This window comes from Psammomys obesus, unplaced genomic scaffold (assembly GCF_907164565.1).
Source record: "Psammomys obesus unplaced genomic scaffold, mPsaObe1.curated_primary_1811, whole genome shotgun sequence".
Taxonomy (NCBI): Eukaryota; Metazoa; Chordata; class Mammalia; order Rodentia; family Muridae; genus Psammomys; species Psammomys obesus.
The window spans coordinates 6,993,825-7,017,608 of record NW_026591598.1 but is presented as its reverse complement, the minus strand read 5'-3'; the positions used below and the strand labels follow the sequence as shown (position 1 = coordinate 7,017,608).

Sequence of the window (23,784 nt, the reverse complement as noted above, 5' to 3'; positions counted from 1 at the left end):
CTAAGGCAGTACATGTAAGTCAGCAGGACCCGCTCAGGGTCCAGGATTTTGCTGAGGGCAGGGTAAGAGGGCCGATAGTGAGTGAGCCAAGGGGAGTGGGTCTGCTCCCCCAGCCTGTAGGAGTGGATTGTCAGAACTGTCACCTCTGAGACAGGCCAAGTAAAGATGTCAGTTGGGGGCAGGACTTCCCTGGACTCATTCTCTGCTCCCTCTCCCCTTCTCCCGATACCTAGGTCCTGGGTACCTAGGGACTGGAGGAGAATTAACTGTAGAAGTTGTGCTGAGATCCATGGGAATCACAACCACTTCCCCTTGCGCTCTCACCAGCAAGCACTGGATTAATCTCCGAGAACAAGGGCTCTTGGTTTCCAGAGGCAGCACAGAGGCTTTTGATTTCTAGGCGATAAGGCTCCTCTGCGGGAACTTGGTTTTGTGCCTTACTGTCATTGCTTCTTACAAGGTGACTAATAAATAATCCCCATTACACAAACCCAGCCTGCATCCATCACGCCCCGACTGCCGGCGCTGAGGGATGATCCCTAATGGGCAATAATAATAGCTCCCATTTATTGATTGGGTGCCGGGTGCCAGGCACTGGCCATGGCATCCCTGCTTGTTTTCCTCTTCGTGGGAAGATATGGTCCCTCCTCTGCCTGGCTAGCCTGATTTAAGCTCCCTCCATGGGTATATGCCTAGATCCAGTCCCTCATGGGCAGGCAGCGGGGGGGTGGGGGAGGTGTCGGGGGGTGTCTCATGTTTACCTGCACACACTGGTGTGCTGGACTGGCCTTCCTTCAGGCAGGCCTGGTCAAAATCAGGTCTCTGGGGAAGGCTTGTTCTCAGCCTTTCCAGAAAGGTCAACTCAAAGTGCACAGCTCTTGCCTTTATTTCTCCAGCATTTGTCCTGCAATGCCCCCCATCTCATGTGGTTCTGTACATGTTTTCCATCAAATCACAATACCCTCCCAGCTTACTTGACAGGCGTGACTATCAGGTAGGACAACCGCATTAGCTATTTTCTCATCGTTATGCCCAGAGCTAAATACCTAACATGGACAACTTGAGGTAGGAGGGTTTGTTCTGACTCATGGCTCAGGGGATATAGTCCACGGTGGTGCGGGAGGGATGGCAGCTAGGGTAGGAGCTTGCAGGAGCCAAAGCTGCATGGGAGCCAACCAGAAAGTGAAAGGCTCAGAGCAGAGGCAGGGGCTGGTTTCTAACTGATGAAGGCCCCACTATCTGTGACCTACATACACCAGCCCCACCTCCATCCTCAAAGGCTCCACACCGTCCCCAGACAGAGCGGCCAGTCAGAGACCACATGTTCAAATATGTGAGCCTTTAGGAGACATTTCACAATGCAAACACTGTATTCTCCCCCATTTCCAGTCTCCTGTGATTTCTCTGAGGCATGACCCAAGATGGCCAATACTAGATTTTTCATGACTGTTGATTTATAATATTGGGAGAAACACAGTTTTTCTCTTTTTCTAGTATCACATAAGCCAAAGTTCCCAGGAGCCTCCATGTTGGATATAAGAGAGACGGTAAAGCCGTGTGATAGACGAGGGAGTGGCACTAGATACAACTCTTCCTGAAACCACTCAGCCCCGAAACTAAGCTAACTGCGTCCCTTCCTCACTCAGATTGTTTCGCAGTCGCTTTTTCTCATGCACCACGACAAGCTGTCCCAGAAGCAGGATAACGACATTTTCACTGGAACCCCGCCAGCTCAATGGAGCACTGAGAACCCCAGCTTTATCTAGTAATCAAGGGTTTCTTTGCCAGCCTCATTCTTTGAATATCTACCATATTTCCTTGATTTGAGCACACTTTCAATAATGACACGTGCTGTCAATTTAATTAGAGCTTTTTCTGGAAGAAAAAGAAGTAGAAAAACAGAACCCGGGCTATAACTGTTGATTGTAAGACATTTCAATTTCTCAAGGGTTAAACCACTGAATATCTGGGGGGGGGGGCAGGAAGCACATATCGGAACTGGGGAGGAATGGATTTCCCCCAGGGAACCTTGTAGGGACAGATGGTTTGAAGTAGGGTCCAGGTCCTCCTGTGGTTTCTTCAAATGCCATCACAATTCCATCCAATTGATCATCTCCAACTGCCCCCTATGCCACGCACGGAACATGATGACCTGCGAGAGATTACCATGGACACCCTCAATCCTTTCTGGGATGCCTGCTGTCATTCATGGGTCATTTGTCAATCACTTCTGATAGTGGTAGCCACAGAAAGGCTGCAGCGGGGCACCATCTTCTACCGTCTTCCATCAATGGATGTTCATACGGCTACTGAGAATCATGAGCTGAGTCCCTGCTCGGGGAAAATGATGTCTCAATAGGGAAGCCAATTAGTTGTGAAATGGAGAAATACCCAAGTAGAAATAGAACCAGACAAAGCATGTCTGCCTGGGAGACCTTCCTCTGTCTGAGCCAAGAGAGAGGGGAGAGGGTGAGGGGCCTGGCTGGGTGGCAGGGTGGGTGCTCACTTCTTCTTGAGTACTCCATGGGGTCACCTCTGAGATAAAATAGGAGGTGCCAGGTTTTAGGAGAGGGTTTGGTGTGGGAGATGGAGAGAAGCAGTGACTTCAAAATGCCCCCAAATACACTGGGTAGATAAATCAGCCTGTAAAATGCTTGCTGTGTGAGCAAGTGCACTTGGATTTGATCCCCAGAACCCACGTAAGATAGCCAGGCATCGTGGCTGGCTCTTGTAATCCCAGCATTGGAAAAGGGGAGACAGCAGGTCAGCTATCCTAGCCTACTTGGTGATTTCCAAGCTAATGAAAGACCCTACCTTGATACAAACAAAACAACAACAACAAAAAGCTAACAACACCTGGGAAAATGACACCTAAGGTTGTTCTACGGCGTTCGAGTGCACACACGTGCACACACACACACAGACACACCCTGCTTGCACTCACAGCCTCACACCTCATTGCCAGGAGGCTCCTGCCTTCCTACACAGCACCTTCAGAAGCAGGTGTGATCCATGGAATTCCTGGTGGCTCTGTCACGCAGGCTCTGCTGTACTCCTGAAATAGGAGTACCGCCATCAGAGGGTGGAGCTCACAGGCCTCGGAACCATGAGGAGGGTCCTGTCCTCTGAGCTGCAGCCTTCCACCTCATTCGGTCAGCCCACTGCGTGCCAGGCTTTCTGCCTCCATTTCTTCAACTGCTGCTGCAGCTTTCCTGACACCAGAATGTTCTCTGAATCTGGCCACACAGGCTGGGGACCCAGTGATCTGAAGAGCTAGGGATTTTTCTCCCACGAGTAGTGCCTGCTTCTCCCCTGATACCTTATGCTAAGGAACAGCTTTACTGGAGACAAGCATAGATAATGCATACTATCCTGGTGGCCGCATTGTCCCCTCTACCAATCCAGTGATGTCTTCTTCTGTGACATTTGAGATCTAGGATGGCAAAAGTAGCACACATACCAGCAGTCCTCCCACTCAGATCTAGGCAGACCCCACTAAGTGATATCTGCACCTTTCTCAGTGAATCTAGGTGTGGCGATCTGCCACTCCTACCCAGAGCTCCCTCCAAACCTTAGCAACTGTCTTTTTAAAAGGGGATTTTGTTTATTTTGTGTGTGAGTGTGTGTTTGAGTGTGTGTGTGTGTGTGTGTGTGTGTGTGTGTGTGTGTTTCCCCTATGTGCCTCTCTGTGTACTTGGCACCTGGTGCTTGTGGATGCTTGGAGAGGTGGTCCTTGGTCGGATTCCCAGGAACTGGTTATGCATGGTTGTGTCCCACCCCGAGTGTGCTGGAACTGGACCCAGGTCCTCTGCAAGCGCAACCGGTGTTCGTCACCACTGATCCGTCTCCCCAGCCCAGCACCCCCTGTTTGGTGGTCAAGCACATTCTGCAGCATGCTGTAGAGATGGGAGCAATACACCAATCCAGGCTGCACTGGTTTTGAGCGCAGGCACAGTGAGGCAAAGTGTGCATTCTGCACTTTTAGAAAACAGCCCCTATTTGCCATCTTTTAAATTAGATAAAATAAAATAGTGTTGTGTGCTTGTCTTCAGGAGTTCATATGCACCACGTGCATGCAGTCCCCACTGACGCCAGAAGAGGGCAGTGGATCTCAATGTGGGTGCTGGGAACCAAACCCAGGTCCTCTGAAAGAGCTGTAAGTGCACTTAAGCAGTGAGCCATCTCTCCAACCCCTTCTTACCATCCTCTGTCTATGTGTGACTGGGTATTCATGTGATTAAAATCAGACCCCTCATGGGAAAGGGCATGCACACCGAACAAAGCCTTAAATAACAAAGGCCTGTCCATCAAAACAGAAACTCACCCACACTCCACCCCTAACAACCACCTCCTCCCGGACTCCCAAAAAGAAGCCCCAGACAGGGAGTAGGGGCACTTGAAAAAAAAATTCCACTCAGAGCCCACTGTGTCCTTGCAAGGGTATCAATTCTGTACCTTTGTTTTACACCCAAATAAAATATCTGTGTTCATTTTCTCAATTCTTTGGGCAAGAAGACACCAAGAACCTAGAAACCCTGGTCCAGCCCACTGTGTGCTTGGCTTTCTGCCCCCACTTCTTCAACTGCTGCTCCAGCTCCCCTGATACCAGAACAGGAGAGACACATAAGCACCCCAAGTTGTCCTAGGTCAGAAGAACAGATGTGCCCAGGAAGTGTGAGAAAGGTGAGTACTGGCTGGCCATCTACATGTACACTGAACTTCAGTCACGTGTCGGATGACCTCCGCCAGAGTCAGACTGTCAACTCCCTACTTCCAGAGGCTCTGCATCTAGTTCAGAAAGAGGCAGGCCCTGTGACCCACTAAAGCATACTGGAGCCCATGATAGAAGCTAAAAGATGACACCAGAGTCAAAGCCCAGAATCCTAGCCAAAATGCTAATGAGGAAAATGTCCTGAGCAGCCTGAGGCTCCCCATTTCTCTCTGGGACTCAGATGTTCCTAAAAGTCAGGCTGGATCTCAGGGCTGTGGAGGTGGCCTCTGTGACAAGATCAGCTGGAGCATGTTCTTGGTCCTCAGGAAGCACTCATTTAGTCTTTAAGTAACACCTCCCCTCACTACCCCCTCATCCTGGGGGAACATTCACTTAGCTCTTAGGGAGCACTCACTCTATCTTTAAGAAGCAGTCACCAAGTCCTCAGGAAGCACTCCCCGGTCCTGGGAAGCATTGCTTCAATCCTCAGTGAGTCCTTTTGTCAGCTCTCAAGGAGTACTCTCTTTGGTGTTGCAGAAGTACTCATTCAGTCCTTACGGAGCACTATCTAGACTATAGGGGAGCACACCCTCAGTTCTCAGAGAGCCCTCCGGTATAACCTCACTAAATAATATATAAATCAGGCTGGAGCCCTACTGTGGAATTTCTGTTGAGATTCCCACATAGCCTGACATGAGGTCAACCTCTCAAATCTGGCATGGTTTCCTCTGACCCCTGCCAGTGAAGACCTTCTTACCACCCCCCCCAAATAAAACTGGCACCCCATTCTTCAAAGATGTCACTAGGTAGTGCTGGGAAGGATGGGAGGGAATGTATCTATGTTTCTGGTAAGAACATTAATTTTTCTGGGAAGCAATCTGAAAACCACACACCCAAACTCTTTGAAATCTTCGTTGTGTCTGTATGGATTTATTCTAAGGAAATAATCAGATGCAACTCGATGATTTATGTATAGGAATTTCTCATTGCAGCATTATCTATCAGGGAAAAAGTGGAAACAAGCTAAATTTTAAACACAGGGGACTGCTTAAATAATTATGGCAATATAAACTCTGCAAATATATGGAAGTGTTTTATATATACATGTGTACATATGTATTTCTAATTTTATGCACGGATGCATGGAAGAACAATATATTAGATGAAGCTATACAGGGGGTCAGATAACAGATGGTTTTAATTTCTCACCCTTGTGACTTTGTAATCTACCCCCCTGCTACTTCCCACCATGAACGTGTGCCATGATTTGTAAAAGGAAAGACAAGGGACTGGGGTGTGGGAAGCCAAGGGAGGCCTGAGTGGAGGTGTAAAGAACAGATGACATTCTGAGTGAGCACGCATGGTTGACAAGAGCCCAGCCATGTCAAGGACCGATGCCACAGACCTATGAGAAACTGGAAAAGCCTTCCCCGTATGGGTCAGACTCAAAATCGACAAAGCCTTCTTCCTCTGTCTACACGAGTGTTTAAAAGCCATTATCCAGTGTATGCAAAGACTGGCAACTGCAGCTTCCTCCTCACAGAGGTTTCCAGCCTGTGACTGATCACCCACAGATACCTCCTAAGGACGCTGAGTGACCCTCTCTCCCTGTGCTGTATGTAATAAACACACTAAGGTTAGTTGGTGGGGATCCATCAGAGTGTGCACAGACCACCTGAGCCTGGCTTTTCTGTATCCACGTGTCTGTCATTTACTTAGTGTTGCTGTCCTTTCTTCATTCTCTTGCCACCCCTAGTCAAGAACCAGAGGCAAGCTCTGCAGGTGACGAAGATGGCATGGTGAAAAAAGAGCTTGGTGTGCAAACATGAGGACCTGAGCTTAAGCCCCAGAACCCGTGAAAGTAATGAGTAATGCCTATGGTGGGGAATGCCTATGCGTGGAGAATGCCTACAGTAGAGAATGCCTATGGTGGGGAATGCCTGCAATACCAGCCCTGGCAGAGAGAGAGAGAGATGGAAGGTTGCTGGGTCTTACTAGGCAGCCAACCTAGTAGAACTGGCAAATTCCAGGCCAAAAAGAGACCATGTCTTAGGCAAATTTGTCCTTTAGCTTTTACACACACACACACACACACACACACACACACACACACACACACACGACACAAGATGGGGGAAGAGAGACAGAAACAGAGGTGGAAGGGAGGGAGGAAGACAGGGAGAGAGGCAGGCAGAGAGGGAGACACAGTTCTTAAAGAAAGGACGAGTGAATGAGTATCCCCAAGACCGACTGCCATGTTGTAGTTTGAGTCCAAATGTTCTGACCCCTTGAAGAGCCCCTATTGGTTGTCCTTTCAACCAATGAGATGCTGGCCAGTGCGCTTAATTCAGAGAGAGGGGCAGGAACAAACAAAGCCCAGAGCTGCACATGGCACTTAGTGTCTCCCACGCACCTTCCTCCATGGTCCTACATTCAGCCTTCCATTGCCATGGTGAGGACTCAGCAAGAATTCGTTCTGAGCACCAAGTTGCCCCTGCTCCCTGCACTGACTCCAAATACCCATGCTTTCAGCTGCACCATATTGCTTCCTGTCATCTAAAGCACCTTGGCTGGGCAGAAGCTCCGGTGAGTCAGAGTGAAGAAATGATAGGCTAAAACGCTAGGAAAATGGCCTGGTTTATGTCAGTTGTGCCAGTGGACTCTGGCTTCTTGAAGTCAGTGTCTGGTGGTCAGCCACAGGGATCCAACCCCATGCCATCATCTTCCAAGAACTCATCAGAGCACGGGCAGCTTCACCCAGCTTTCCCATCTCTCCACACAGATGGGCAGCCTTTAGCAAAGATGCATCTTAAGAAGAATGAAAGAGGAGCCTGAAGATGCTTGCACATTCACACGTTCATTTACTTGCTGACATTTACTTATAGTTAAGTGTGTGGTTATCTGTTTAATGTCTCTTCTTTCATTAGACTGGAAGCTTGGGCACGACCCCACACTGCCCGGAAGTGTTTCCGGTGCCCCTGGCAAGCCTTGTAGATAGGTGGCACTTTCACGACGAATGACTGCATGCAAGAAAGAACGGATGCTAGTTTAAAGTCCTCTCTGCCCTTCTCATCTCGGCCTAACTGACGAGGGCTGTGAGGATTCCCTGGGTTTCTCCGCCAGCCCTCCCATCCCCAACAGACAGGAAGCACCTAAACCTGTTATCATCCTTAGAAGCCTGCAGTCAACTGGGGAGAAGGGGTTCTGCCTCCTTCTCAGCCCACTCCGCCCCGCCTCCCAGCTCTCTGCAGCCTTTCTCTGCCCTCCAGTGAGCTCTTTCTTGCTTTAGATCCAGCCTGGGTACATAACTCAAAACTACAGCCAGCACATGTGGCCCACCTCTCCCCCTAGGACTCTACTGTGTCCGGAGGAGGGCAAAACTACCCCTTTCAAGGGCTTACTTCCACCTCAGACTTCATCCCCACATGGTGCTTAGTCAGGGGCCCTGTGATGGTGATCCCTGCTCCTCTTGAGCAACTGGCCAAAGTGATAGTCCCAGACAATGGAGGTGGGCTCCATTGTTCCATCAGTTGGCTGGGTTTTCTACTACGCTGTGCCCTCTACCAGGAGCCCAGACACAGTGCCAGCATAGCCCTCCAGATCTCTGTGGTGGCCTCCTTGTGGCCTCCTGTCTTGCCTGCTCTGTATCCAGGGCTCATGTGCTAGTCTTACAGTCCTGCGCAAGGACCCATAACTTTGATGAAAGGAATCAGGAGTCATATGTAATATGCTGTCCCTGCCCAACAGCACATTTGGAGCAGTTGTCCTGAAGCTGCCTGACCTCCTGGGAGCACACCTTCATTTTCCTATTCCTTTATGTTGATTGAAATGCTAAAACCTTCCCATTTGCCTCCTGTGAAGCACTCCTGCCCATGTTCAGGCCTCACAGCCTTGCTGGACCACTGAGAGGTTTTCAGGCTGCGTTGAAACCCACCAGCTGTCCTTTCTCGACACCACAGCAAACCTATGAAAATCCCGACAGTGTCATTTCTTGGCTTCCAAGAGCCAGGTGGAGGTGCTCCATTAGTAGAAGGAACATCTTCCGTGCCCACAGGCTCACCCACCCATGCCCCCTTCCTGCCCATACTTAGGCTAAGAAGGAAGCCTTTCACATCACTTGCCAGCCTTGTCAGCCAGGCCCTTGCTCAGGCAACCTTCATTTCTGGACTTTTCCCTCATCCATGTCTTCAGCCCTTCCCTGACTCATATTCTTCCTGTAAGATCCAGCCACTGTAGTCCGCCTCAGGGAGTCATGGCTGTAGCTGCGTGGCTGCACCCTCCCTGCCCGGCTGGAACACCACGATAACATGGATACCTGCCGAGCTTGAAAATGACATGGCTAACTTGCTGACGCATACTGCTTCCAAGTCCTTGGGAGAATTCTGCAAGGCCTGCCTGTTTTAGTGGCACTTTATAAATGGGAAACTGAGGCCGAGAGAGTCAGGGAGGTAGGAGAGCATTTAACCTAGGTGTGGAATGTTCTCAATACACCACATATCCTCCATGGTTAGATTGTATCGTACTGAAACCACAAGAACATCCCTTAAGTTTCCTTTCTCTCTGTGTTGATTTTTTTTTCAAACTGAAATAACTAAAATAACAACAACAACAAGAATAACAGGATGAGTCTTACCTTCAAGGATATGCCATCACTTAAATGGCAGAGATTTTTTTTCTTTATTTGTGGCACATAGAACAATGTTACATTTTAAAACCACTGTTTTAGTTTTGATGAAATCCAATGCACACACCACTTTTAGGTATACACCAAATGGCTTCCCTGGCAGACCTGCTTGATCATCTCCGGAGATGGAGAACTCACTAGCCAGTTACTCTGACTTACAGTCGGGAAAGGCAAGCACTCCAGCACTGGGCCACATCCCCAGATCTTTTTTGGATTTTTTGAGGCAGGGTCAAATGAAAATGCCCGGCTAGTTGGAACACAGTCTGTGGCTTAATCGGGCCTTGAACTTGAGATGCTCCCATCTTACCTCCCAAGTAGCTGGAACTATATTACAGGCTTGCACTAAAAAGACCTAACTTCTCATACCTTTCCATTGGACATGACCCCATCCTCCAGAGCAATCCAGAATGAACATCTGGCACCCCCAGACCTCTACAAATTATTCTTTGTGTGGATACTGTGTATCCTATGCTGGAGACAGGGACCTCGACCCTCCGAGGGACCTTGATTCTTATCAGGGCTTTATCACGTGAATTTCCTCCCAGGGAATTTATAAGACCTGGAGACTATAATGCTATTAACAGAGCCACATGACTTGTGGCTCATGTTTTAGGCTTTGCCAGTGAAACATCGGTGCACTTTTCTCACCAGTGAGGACTTCCTAGCTGTTGCATTTGGTCTTGGTTTCTGTTCTGACTGTGGGCTAGGTCCACTCACCGTTAATCACACAGGTGACATCAAAGCAGCCACCAAGAGGAACTCTTAAAAAAAGACTTTCACTGGGGGCTGGAGAAATGGCTCAGTGGTTAAGAACGCTGGGTATGGTCCCAGAGCACTCAGGTTTAATTCCCAGCACCCACCCGGCAGCTCACAACCATCTGTAACTCCAGTCCCAGGGTATCCAGTGCCCTCTTCTGGTCTCTTTGGGCACTACGCACACACGGTATACATACATACATGCAGGCAAATACATCTACATGCATAAGACACATTTTAAAAACATTTTCAACACCCCCTCCACAGACTCCCTGCCTTCCCTGTCAATGGTCATTTTTTATGCCCCCACTTTGCCCATTCCTAGAGGACTCCCTCACATGCCTGTGATAAATACAATGAAGCGCCGTGCTCCACTTTTGGCACCGAAAATCATATCCTAAACATCTTTCTGCATTTCTCAGTAATGTCATTATACTTTTAAATGGCCATGTAAATCCATTAGGCAGAGATGCCATAACTTTCCCAGCCATTCCCCAATTGTTGGACATTTTTACAGTTTCCAATTCTTCATCATTATAAATAATGCTGAGACCAAGACGCTCGTGCACAGAACTTTCTTCTGCTGCTGAATTATTTCTGTAGGATTTGTTCCCAGGAGGGAGATGAGATTACTGGGTCAACTGCTACGAGCACTTTATGACTCCCAATATATGGCTGTCAGGTTATGGTCCCACAGGACTCGTTTACATCACCACCACCAACCACCTGGGCCAATGTGTCCTGTCTTTTTTTTTTTTTTTTTGCAACTGTCCCAGTATTATACCAACTCTCAAAAGTTTGAGGCGCAGTTTAGTTTTATAGGTGATACGATGCTATTTTGTTTTTTTTCCCCCTTTGGAGGTGCTGGGGATGAAACTCAGTGCTTCTCATAGGCTAGGCAAGCTCTTTAGCGATTGAGCCGCATGCCCAGCCCTGAAGCCGGTTCAATCTTTGATGACTAAGGGACCTTGTGGCTTTCCTGTGTCTTGGCTCTCACTGGCTCTGCTCCTCAGCTGCCTTGAGTATAAACTCATCCACAGGAGAACTCACTCAGTTCACTGAGAAGCTGCCGTGGGCTGTACGCCAGACCGATGGATGGGCATACACGTTTGCTCTTGCAGCATTCGGTTCATGATGGTCCCTGTGAGGAACACCTGAAAGCCAACAAGCCTATGGTGCGGACTTATTGCTGTCCCTGTCCATCTGTAACAAGGGAGTCGGAGGAGACTGGATGAGTTGCTGATGATCACGAGTTACTCGGGGTTGGGGGAGGGGAGACGTGGTTGTCTATTTTCTCCCCAACCCCGCAAAGCTCCGACCATGGTGGTCTATAAAGCTTCTTGGTATTGGTGGCCTGGGGATGGAGAAGGCAAAGATCCCAAGATCTTTTGGTTTGGGGAGCAAAGACATCATACACGGAGGTGGTCTCCTGGATTGGGATTAAGCAGGGACTAGGAGAGTTTGCGGGAGTCAGGAGAGGGGACCTGGCATGACCGAAGGATGAGCGGGAAGACCGCCTGTTTTCTCCAAAGGCTTGCCAGTGGCCTACGTGGCCAGAAGAGGAAGGGGTGTACGGGAGGCCAAGCTCGAGGCGTTGACTGACAGCCAGGTAGGGCTCAGAGCGAGTTGCTCTTTATGTCACGCATGCCCGTTGCTGCAACCGCGCGCTCACAGTGGAGAGCAGACGAAGGAGGTTACTACTCAGTTTGTACTCCACCCCCTGAGCCATGTGCTCATGGGGCCGATCTGCACAAGAGCACCATGTGCCTAGACACACAGGGATCCAGGTCAGGAGAGGCACGCACTGGCTACTATTACAGGGCCCCAGCTGCGTGCTAAGGAGTGATGACAGCGGGGACAACAGAAAGTAGGTGACAGTCCTTGCCTTTGAAGAATCACAAGGCTGACCAAAGGTTTTGACAAAGGAATCTTTTCCTTTTCCACTCACAAAGCACATCACAACCTGTTGCCGTAGTCTCCTTTGACAGGGAAACTGCCAGGGGTCACACATCAGGTTAGGTGCTTCCCACAGCTTGCCACACTCCTTCAGAGGGAAGAAAGGGTTGCCCTCTTCCATGGGAGGAGCTGAGAGGTTCAGTGTCCTGCCAGAGGACACACAGCAGAGATGAGGCATAGTCATGGGAACTTCGATCTCCTTGGAACCAGCCGGGGGTGGGTGCAGGCTCCCCGAATGGTACAGAGCTAGCCTTGGCTGCATGGTGACTCTGTACCCATGCATCAACTATGAACCCTCCCCACACCCCACAGAGAAGGGCTCTGCCACCTCTGCCCTGCGAACATGCTGTGCACAGGACTTCAGCCCAGTCTCCCTGTTGGTAGGAGAGAAATCCAGGCAGTGAGCCCCATCCAGTCGAGTCCGGGGTCTCTGTTCTTTATCCACCTCAGGGTTCTCAGTTCTCAGCGCGCGACAAAAGGAGAGGCTGCTTCTGCATCCGGGGACCTCAATGCCCTCTGGGAGGCTGTCTGGGGCAGAAAGCCTTGTTGAGTGGATGAATGAGAGAAGGGGGACAGGGAAGCATGGGACACAATGCCACCATCGACATATATTCCCTCCGTCAGCACCAGCCCCTCTGACTCCCCTCACATAATGACATAGATATGACTGGGCCTCACGTAATGACATAGACATGATTGGGACGGGGCCAGAGCTACCAGGGTTATCTCATGAGAGCCACACCAAGCGTGTCAGCACGGTTCAGGAAGAACTCGCTTGGGTTTACAGAGGATGTGCTAAAAAAAAAAAAAGAAAAATCATCCCAACCCTCAACTTGGGAAGAAGTGCTACACATTTTGTCTAAAGGTCATGTCTCTTGTGGATTAATTTGCTAATCTGAAGCCCTGATTAAGAGGAATGTTTCCGCTCTCAAGGCAGAGCCATGGGGGATGGTGTCGGGTGTTTTAAAAAAAAATGCACATTGGACTCCTGGTGCTGAAGAAATGGACACTGGTCACCTCTGCCCCTGAGGAGCCTGTGCCCTGCTGCTCTGGCCCAGAGTGACCTGAATGGAGCAAATTGCATATTCAGAATGCATATCCATGTAGTACCAAATGGCTTCCATTAGCCCAATTTCAAGACATCTCGATAATGCCCCAGAACCGGAATTTCTTTCAGGACCAGGAAATTGTCTGAGAGACCGGAGCCCCTGGGGAGGGGAATGGGTTATCTAATTGCAAGAAAAAGGAAAGTGGAGGGATTTAAGGCTCTAATATCCTGGGATTAGCTCTGAACCCCAGCTTTCCCACGAGCCCAGTGGCACCGTCAGGTCACCTTCAACCTCCTCGTCTCCAGGAGACACAGAAGCACATGTTGTCCGCAGGCTTGCTTTCACAGGACTGCCATGTCCAACTGTCCAACTACCCTGTGTCGAAGGGCAGAAGTGCTACAGCTGACCCCCCCCCCCATTCCCCAGGAGCAGAAGCGCACCCTGCTGGGATCCCTTGTGAAGCAGCACCTCTTCCCCACCCTTTCCCTTTGGGGAGGATGAAGAAGGGCTAGGAGTGTCACAGTCACCCTGTGACTGTGAAGAGGAGACGCCAATGCGAAATCAATGGTTGCATACAGTAGTTGCTCAATAATGCTAGAATATCTACCACAAGCTGTATGTGCCGCCAGCCCCGGTGGGCTTAGATTTTCAAATGAAGTAGGGGTTTATGTGGGATGTAGAGCATCTATTTATCTGTGAACTTTGTGATTAATTATATAAGAAAAGGTTGTGTTGGGCAGTGTGTGTGTGTGTGTGTGTGTGTGTGTGTCTGTGTGTGTGTGTGTGTCTGTGTATGCGTTCCTGCATGTCTGCCTGTCTAGAGCTCCAAACTTCTAGGGCCTAACGCATTTGCCATGAGACCCTTGGTTCAAAAGCCAGCATCAAGTGCTGCAGAAAGATACTCCAGTGACACCTATGTGCTGGCCTTGCCTTCACTGGCTTCAGGGTGTAGACGATAGAGACTGGACTTCATCAGGGGCCAGTGGGCATGCTTCCAGTTGGGGCTAGGAGCCCCAGCTGCAAACACCATTCCACTTCTCAGGAGAAGCCAGTCAGGCTCTAAGAGCAGAACAGCTGGAGAGAGGGTTTCTTTAAGCAAACAGCTGGACCAAGGGTTTCATGTAAATCCAGGAGTTAGGAAACAGGGAGAGGCTGGGACCGGGTTCTGTGGCACTGGCATGTGTCTTCTGTCTCCTGAAGAATTTCAGTCAAAGTTGGGTCAGGATGAGGGCGGCTGCACCAGGGAGCTGACAAGTGAGAATCGACAATATGGCAGGCCCTGGGCCGAGTGTCTTCTGTGGCATTTGGATCTATGTGACCTTGCCTTTCCCTTAATTATCAGGGTAGCTCTACAAAGCTAAGCGTTCTTTATCTGAAATGTCTGAGATGAAAAATGTTGTCAAATTTTGGCTGTTTTACAGGTTTGGGGATTTTTCTGTATACCTATGAGAGACCTTGGGCGGGGGGGGTGGAGAACCAGAGTCTGAAGGTAATTAATCTGAAGCGGTATTTTGGGAGTGTCTGAGCTTTGACAATGACCTGTCCCATGACATCGAGTGTGGAATTTCAACACGTGGTGTCAGTTTGGTACTTCATAAAGTCTTGCACTTTGGAGCCTTCCAGATCAGTTTAACTGGCTCCACCTGAAGCTAGGGAGGGAGCATGCTTAGCCGGTGATGTGCCTGCCACACACCTGTGGACCTCAGTTCAGAAGCCCAGAACCCACGTACTAAATGAATATTGTAGTAAACTTCTGCAGTTCCAGATGTTTACCGCAGGAGCTGAACGGTGAAGACAAAAGAACGCAGTGGACACTGGAGGCAGGACAGCCTGGTATATGCAGCAGCCAAAAAGAGTCTCGCTCGAACAAGGAGGAGGAAGAGGTCTGACACCCGGGGTTGCCCCCTGATCATGACACCTGCACCTGCACTCACACACTTGAACACACACACTCACACACACACACACATAGACACACAAAGATATTTTAAAACAAACACTCCTCCCGTCATACATGGCTGGCCATAGCAGAGAAATGGGTGAGCTGCCCGAGTGCAGGGCCAGGAGGCGCAGGATTCCAGGTATGCAGAAACATAAGCCCAAGCCCTTCAGCCTTGCACTGTGCCCCCTCGCCCGTGTGGTTGCCAGGGAGGTTAACTGTTCTTCATCCTGCCAGCTTCCAGGGGGAGGTAACTCCACTGTCGAATACATTGAACTGACCCAGGCCCAGCCATAAACGAACTTGTCCTCACCAAGTTTCCGAGTGTCTATAGGAGATTTATGGGAAGGGGCCATGATAAGCCTGCCTGTATTTGGATTACATTGGCGTTCTATTTTTCCTTTCCTTCCTCCTTACTAGAGATTGAACCCTGGGCCTCTTTACATCCTGGGAATTTGCTATACCACTGAGCTACACACAAAATCCTCCTTTACTTTTATTTTTTTAATTTGATAAATTGCCTAGACTGGCCTGGAATTCACTCTGAAGCCCACCCAAGCTTAAACTTGGAGATCCTCCTGCCTCAGCAATTACGGTGTAGGGATTTCAAGGCCTGCAAGCAGGCTGGCTCCTCACTTGAAAGTCTGATATGTTCACATTCTCAGTGCTCAGCTTGGAAGGGAAACAAACAGCCTCACGCCATCCTTGAGAGCCTTGTGGGAGATGCTGGGAAATGTGAGGCCTGGGGTGAGAGAATAAATTGATACTTAAAGGGCAGCGAGGCCAGAGGCATCTGGAGGACACTCTGGATCACACTGAGGAAGATCCAGGCTTTGTACCTTCAGGAACTGACACAGAGACCATCTCTGTCATGCAGGGAGCGAGTCACAGACTTGAAGACAAATGTCACTTGCCCCCCCCCCGGGAATTCAGAATAAGAAGCAAAAATATTATACAAAAGATCAGAATGAAAGCTTGGGGAGTGGCCTCTATTGGTCAAGTACAAAGACCTGAGTTCGATCCTCCAAACCTATGTAAAAAGCTGAATGTTTTAGTGTGTGCTTGGAATCCTAGCATGGGAGATGCAGGAACAGAAGGACTCCTGGGGTTCACTAGCCCATGCTAGTGAGAGGCTCTGCCTCAAAAACCAAGAGGAGTCGAGGCTGAGAAACAATACATGTACATCTACACACATGCACACACACACACACACACACACACACACGTATACATACACATACAAGAATATGATGAACCTCTAAACAAATATTTATCTGATTTTGGCATAAAAAAAAAGGGTCTTTCTCATCACAGCACCCATAATAGATGTCACACACACACAAAAAAAAAAGGTTTGGCTTTTTTTAATTAAAATTTTAAATTAGTGACATATAAATTAAAACTGCTCCACATCAAAAGGAAAGCCACCACATTAATATCCTTAATATGCAAAAGAGATAAGAAACATACTAACAGCCCCAATGGAGAAGTAAGCAAAACCTGGGACAGGCAATTTAGAAAATGATCCACAAATGGCCAGTAAGTGGCGACAGGTGTTCCACCTTCTCCATCATCAAAGAGATGCAAATTGTCACCGCAAACGAGATTTCATTCTCTGCCCATTTGAATCAATGAAACTGATTTAAACCTCACTAGCACTTGGGGTGGGCTAGGTGAGGGAGACGCAGGCCTGAGCCCGCCATGCCTGCCACTGCAAACGTGCGTGGCTCTAACCTTTCCAGGGACACCCTGGAACTGTGCACCAGAGCGTAAAGCCTGCAGCCTCTTTGGCTGAACAATTGACCTTCCAAGAATTTATCTTAAGAACATAATTAGAGGCCTTAAGTTGTGTAAACACGGTTGTTCTTCATCTGAATGTGAGCTGAAGACTTGCCTGGTTAGACAACCATGGTGTGTGCAAGCCCCCTCGGCTCCCTTTCTAATGGACGTTAGGAAGGCCGGAGGAGGGTTTCCTTTTATTAACAGGCTAAGCTCGTTAGCCAGATTACACAATCTCGTCTATAGATGATCCCACGTGTACAAGTGTGTGGGCACGTGGTGTCCACACTGGCATGACAGAGGGGGGCTGGACCTGGACATAGAGCAGGACAGGGGCGGAGCTGGAAGGAGGAAGAGGGAGGGCAGGAGGAGAACTCCTGGAAATGATTTTCAGATTTGGGGCTGGAAATGAAGGTTCTAGATGAAGCAAATTAAGATGCAGACTGTTAAATACAATTTTAATTTTAGCGACAGATAAAATATTTTTGGTCTAGGGATGGGGAGTCTGGCTCTGTTGGAGAGTACTTGCTTTGCAAACACAAAGTGTAATCCCCAGAATCCTTATTAAAAAAAAAAAAAAAAAAAAGGCCAGGTGTGGTGGCACAGGCTTATAATTGCAGTGCTGGGAAGGCAGAGACGGTGGATTGGTGCTTCCACGGAGCTCTCTGGCTAGTCAGTTTAGCCTGCTGGGTGATCTCCAGGACAGTGAGAGACACCATGTCATCAGGCAAGATGAATGGCTCCTCGGGAACAGCACACAAAATTGTCTTCCGGCTTCCACAAGCCTGTGAACCCCTCTATGAGCACACCTGCACGCCCATGGACATACAAGATGTTTCAGTTCAAGTCTGTCCTATAAAGACCCTGGGATGTACCAACTAAATGTTTAGTATCAACTTTATTTTTTTTTCTGGTGACCCTCACTGGACTTGGGAGCACATTTGTTGACTCTGGGGTGGCCCAGGTCATCCAGGAAGGACATGGGGCAACCTTCCCGTGTCCTCCTGTTTCTATCTTAGCTCCAATCCTCTTACCTGAGAAACAGACTTTAGCCTCTCCTTCACTCAGAATTTTGTCAGGGCTCAGAGTGCAAGACAGGAGTCTTTTGTGACAGAAGAGTGTCATTAAATTCCATGGCCATCAAGTCCCCTTAAGCTGCACACCCGTGCCCATCCCCTCCCCGCCTTGGCTTAGCTGGTTACATCTGTAAGATGGAGATAGGAAGGCCTGGCTGTGGCGTTGTCGTGGGAGATTAGAGGAGAAAATGTATGCAAAGTGCCTGGCATACAGTCAGTGCTCAATACACGCTGATCCCCTTCCCTCTGGTCCACGATCAGCCCACGCTCCTGTCCCTGGGGATTACATGCTGAGAGCACCCTTCTCCTTTACGAGCTTGGGGAGCGGCATTTGATCTCTGCCTTGAAGTGGCTGCTGACACTTCACCTACCTTCACCTTCCTCACAAATCCCCAGCAGTTCAGTTCCTTATCTTCACATTCCACACCCTGGGTGGGGGAGGGGGGGAGGAAGGGAGGATCAGACTTGCTTTGATAGCAGACAGGCAGCTTGGATGCCAGCCAAGAGGAGCCACTGGGAGCAGCGCCCTGATTGCCATTTGGAAATAGAGCAGGTATAAGGATGGAGAACAGGATGGAGTCCTGGTGGGCGGGGGGCCTCCCAGGCTGGACGGGGTGCTCTTCTAGAATCTGGGAGTCACGGCATCATTAGAAGAGGATCTGGGGTCTGCCTGAAGGCTAATGTGTGGGGTGCTCCCTTGATAGAGCAGTGTGGCCAGGGTTAATGGCACAGGTGTTTCCCTGAAGCCTTAATGAAGGTGTGGCCCCAAATAAACATTTAGAAGATGGGATGAACTGGGACACCATGAGGACAAAGGGCTGGGACCCCCGTGTCCGTCACTCTTAGGGTTTATGCAATACCGCTTTCTTGTCTCCAACTCAAGGACCGAAACAAAATCTCTCCAAAGCCACACACTGTGGAGGGAGCTATAACCAGGAGCTTAAGACAGTAATGCTGGTGGGAATGTGCAGAAAGAAAAGCCCTTACACATTGCTGGTGGAAACGCAGGGTCTCACAGCAGGGCAGGAGTCTTTTGTGACAGGAGAGTGTCATATCATTAAAATCCCTGACCATCAAGTCTCCTGAGGCTGCAAACCGGTGCCCATCCCCACTCCACCTTGGCGTGGCTGGTTACATCTGCAAGATGGAGATAGCAAGGCCTGGCTGAAGAGCTGTATAAAGATCAGCATGGGGGTTTCTTACAAAGCTAAAATGCAGCTACCATATGACCCAGCTGTGGCATTCTTGATGAGTCTTTGCCCAAAGGATGCCAAGTCAGCCTGTGGCAGAGGCACCGGCACATTTTTGCTTAGTGTGGCACTACTTACAACAGCCAAGCTATGGGACCAGCCGAGATACCAACGACACAGGCATGGGTGAAGAAAATATGGCATGTATCCACGATGGTTTATTGGGTCATGAAGACTAAGGGAACTGATGGAATTGGACAGTTTGGCTGGGAGCTGGCTTAGGAAGTAAAGAGCACGCCACGAAAGCATGAGGACATGAGTTTGAGGCCCAGCACCAACAACCTCACCCATATATGCAGCCAGGCATGGGCAACATGCTTATAATTCCAAAGCTAGAGAGGTTGGCGCAGATTACTCTCTGGGGCTTTCTAGCCAGCCAGTTTATATTCTAGTTTGCAAGCCCCATGTGCCAGTACACTGAAAACAAAACAAAACAAAAACACTAAGCAAACAAACAGGGTACATAGCTCCTGAGGAAGAACACCCAAAGTTGACCTTTGACCTCCACATGCATGCACACACCTGCATGTGCACCAAACACAAATATGTACCTATACACACATCACACACACACAATGAAAAATGAAAGTACAAGGGGGATGCTTTGAGAGGAAAAAGACCAATAGTAAAAAGGAAGAAAATGGAAGATGACTATGGTAAAAAATGTGATACTTTAAAGTATGTCATTATGAGATCCATTCCTTTGTATGTGAATATACATTACTGAAGAAAATAAGAAGAAGCTCTGAAAGAGGCTTCTCTCGGGAAGAAGCCTGAGACACAAACACGGAGGCTGCTTGTTTGCAGGGCCAGGTGAAGGCACAGCCAAGGTTGGTGCAAAAGATCGGACCCCACTGTGAACACCGGGACTGTGAACTGTAAACACCTGTCTTTTGTTTGGTGTGGTTGAGCCCTCACACACACACCTTTAATCCAAGAATGTTCTCTTGATTGTAAACAGGTGGTTGTAGTGTGGTTCACCCAGCCCTAGCACACACCTTTAATCCAAGAGCTTGCTGTTGGAAGGATTTAATAAAGTTAACCCTAGAAACCAGCAAGAAGCCAGCTGACAGGAAACAGTGTTTAAGACAGTGTGGAGAAGAAGAAGGAGCTTTTTGAGCTCTTTGGATCTTGACTTTTTCCTCCTGGGCTGTCCGGTGAGCTAGCAGGCCTTTCTCTCCTGGGCTATGAGCTGAGCTAGCAAGCTTTCAGCCCTGGGCTTTTGGCTTTGGGCTTTTTGGCTTTTTCCTTCTGGGATGTGAGCTGAGTAGGACGGTCAGCTGGATGCTTTATTTCTCTGCCTCTCTGAGATGGCATTTGGCTTCCTGAATCTTCATTGGTAAAACTGAATGATTTGGGATTTTTTTTTTTCTATTAAAAAAAACAAGGTGGCCAAACTCTCAGACTTGGTAGTGGGAACAGCTGGTCACGTTTTTTAACAGGCATCTCAGGAGCCCTCAGGTGAAAGACGTGTGTCTGTGTCAAGAGCCACTCAAGTAATGTGGAGGTTCGGGGCTGAGGTGAGGTGGGCAGTCAGGACAGGGGCCCTCAGTCATGGTGGGTGGAGTCAGGGCACGATCCTCTCAGATCCCGAGGGCAGGAGCCCTCTGTTAAAGGCCTGTGCAACTTAGTAGGGAACCTTTGCAGGAGTATGTGTCCTGAGATCTTTTAAGAAGTCCTCAATGGATCCAGTTGCTGCATCAACTGCCTCCCTGTCCCTCCTGAAGCTGGATCACCCTGGACAAGGGGTGAGACCTGACCCATTCTGACTGGGGTACTCCTGGCCTTTCAGACAGTGGTAGGCTCGATTTCTGTGCTGCTACAGCTTCATTCAGGATCGCATCACTAACACTTTAAGTTCTTAAAGGTGAGGAAGAGAGGCTTTGGAGTAATTGGCATGCTTTATTGGGGTGTTATGTCATCGCTGTTATTAATTATCATTAACAGTCTTAAAATACACCTATTAATGAGTGCAACACAAAATATCGGTTCAGGTCTTAGCCAAGAGCAGCATAATTACCTATTAATGAGATGTAAATTTCCCAAGGATATGACAGAGATGTACAAGAACCACCTTCTAAACTAACATAATAAAGTTAATAATAATAATAGTGTATAATCTGAAGATATTAATGTTAATTTGAATTCTGACACTGTCTTTAAACAGACCAAGAGAAGCAGAAATCATTTGCACAGCTCAAGCCAAGAAGCCCTAATCCACACTGTTAAGGAAAAATGGACTATCCTCCCACTAATGTGATCTGGACTCTTTGCCATCGCCGTGGCCGTGTTGAGCTCTCTGCTACTTATTTCCTTTTACTTACAATTTCTAGCTCTTCTTTTCAAAACCAATCTGAGCCACCTCATCGAAACAAATGCAATACAGAACAGCGTTCAGAAACAGAAAAACACCCCGAAACCAGTTGAACAGGGCACAGAAGATATCCCCAGGCCCTTTTGAGAAACTAGGGCAGCTGGCCTCTACAATCCGAGAGTCCCAGGAAGGGGTAACTGTAGGAACCGAGTTACTGACTATTAACTAGAATCATGCAGGCGCAGGCTCAGATCTGCAGCCCTGTCGTCCTGGGCAGAAGGGGCCCAAACCTGCCTGTGGCTATGACAGCACCCCAAGCCCCTGCAGTCACACTGGGAGACACCTACCTTCATAGCTGGCACGAAAACCCTGGGCACTGACTGCATAGTCACTGATAAGGATCAGGGACAAGGTGCTGGCCGCACTGACGATGGTGGCCGGTAGCTGAAAGCCGGTGAGCCTGAAAGACAAAGAGGTTTGACCTCGTGAGGAAATCACACATCTTTTTTTTTTAATTAAATTTTTATTTTTTTATATTAATTACAATCTGCACATCTCTTAAGGATTCGTTGAATATCTGCCGGATGCACAGTAGAGATCTAAACAGAAGCAGTGTCAGAGTTTGGATAGGGCCAGTGTGTTGAATGAAGGCCGGGTCCTCAGCGTGGTGCTACTGGGAAGTGGAAGAACCTTTAGGAGGTTGTGCTGGCTGCTCTTATGTCAACTTGACACACAAACTAGAGTTACCCAAGAGGAGGGAACCACAACTGAGAAAATGCCTCCATACGCACTTTCTTAATTAGCAATGGATGGGGGAGGGCCCAGCCCATTTTGGGTGGTGCAGTCCCAGGGCTGGTAGTCCTAGGTTCTGTAAGAAAGCAGGCTGAGCAAGCCAGGGGAACAAACCAGTGAGCAATACCCCTTCACGGCCTCTGCATCAGCTCCTGCCTCCAGGTTCCTGCCCTGTTTGAGTTCCTGTCCTGACTTCCTTTGGTGATGGACAGCAATGTGGAAGTGTAAGCCGAATAAACCCTTTCCTCCCCAACTTGCTTTTTGTCCATGGTGTCTCACTGCAGCAATAGAAACACTAAGACAGACATGGAGCCTGGTCGGGGAAAGTAGGTCACTGGCTGTGCTTTTAAAGGTGGTGTTAGGCCTCTGTCCCCACTGCCATCAGCCCCATGGCCTCACACGTGTTAGGCAAACACTCTACCGCCTACTCATAACACACACACACTCTCTCTCTCTGCTTCCTGCCTGCTCTAAGATGAACAGCTTTTCTTTCCAGCCACCGTATGCAGCCCCAAATCAACAAGGGCACAACTGGCCATGGACTGAAATGTCCAAAACTATGAACCAAGGTTCATAGTTGATCGGTTTAGACATGTCATGACAGTAACACAAAGCTGACTAACAACGAGAGAAATAGGAAAGGAGCCCAAACTCCTTTGGCACAAGGAGAAAGTTCAAGGGCAAAGTGATCTCCAGTGGAAGGACCAGAAACAGTATCTTCTGACACAGAAAAATGTCAGGGCAACTCCAGAAGGCCAAGGCCAGGTCCCTGAGTGGGAAGCCTGCTTCCTGAGCTGGTAGTTTTTTTCTTCCTTTTCTGGTTTCATCTCCTAGTTTTTCCCTTTCTGGCAGAGGTCCTTTGAAGGCCTGAGAGGAATCCATGATGGATTTACAACTGACAGCTGCTCTCAGACAAGATTTGTTCACCTACTGAGAAAAACACATCTGACTCCTAAGGAGCAGGGTATGGATGTCTCTTATGATTGTTTATTTTTAAAAGGAACATCTACCATTTTATAAAAAATAAGTGCTTATTAATAAAAGAAGAAGAAAGCAGAAAAGATAAAGGGCCCAATACAATCTAGCAATAATCACTTTGACAGTTGACATACAAAGAGATGCAAGGATCACCAAGTGAGACCATCATTCCATGAAATAACTTCACAGGAATGGAATCGCGCTGGGCGTGCTTTTAATGGAAAAAAAAATGTTTATGTTTTATTTCTAGAATTTACATTGGAAGAAATGCTCAGGTTAAAAACAAAGGCACTGCCAAGTCTCGGGTGATGAGTCCTTAGCACTGAGTCACTTTTAAGTTCTTCTAAGGCTTAAAGTATGACAGTGGCCACCTATAATGACACTTGCCTTATAATGCCTAGCACTCAGGGGCGGAGGCAGGAGAATCATACTTCAGAGCCAGCCTGGAGTACGTGTGTGTGTGTGTGTGTGTGTGTGTGTGTGTGTGTGTGTGTGTGTGT

General features: G+C 48.6%; 1 protein-coding gene across 1 annotated transcript in view; it reads right to left on the bottom strand.

Moving 5' to 3' along the window:
- Csmd2 (CUB and Sushi multiple domains 2) overlaps window positions 1-23,784 on the bottom strand; it is a 547,489-nt gene that overhangs the window by 403,190 nt on the left and 120,515 nt on the right. Inside the window, exon 3 of the mRNA XM_055610909.1 lies at window positions 21,862-21,974. Coding sequence (XP_055466884.1) covers window positions 21,862-21,974 — 113 coding nt within the window. The remainder of the gene's footprint in view (window positions 1-21,861; window positions 21,975-23,784) is intronic.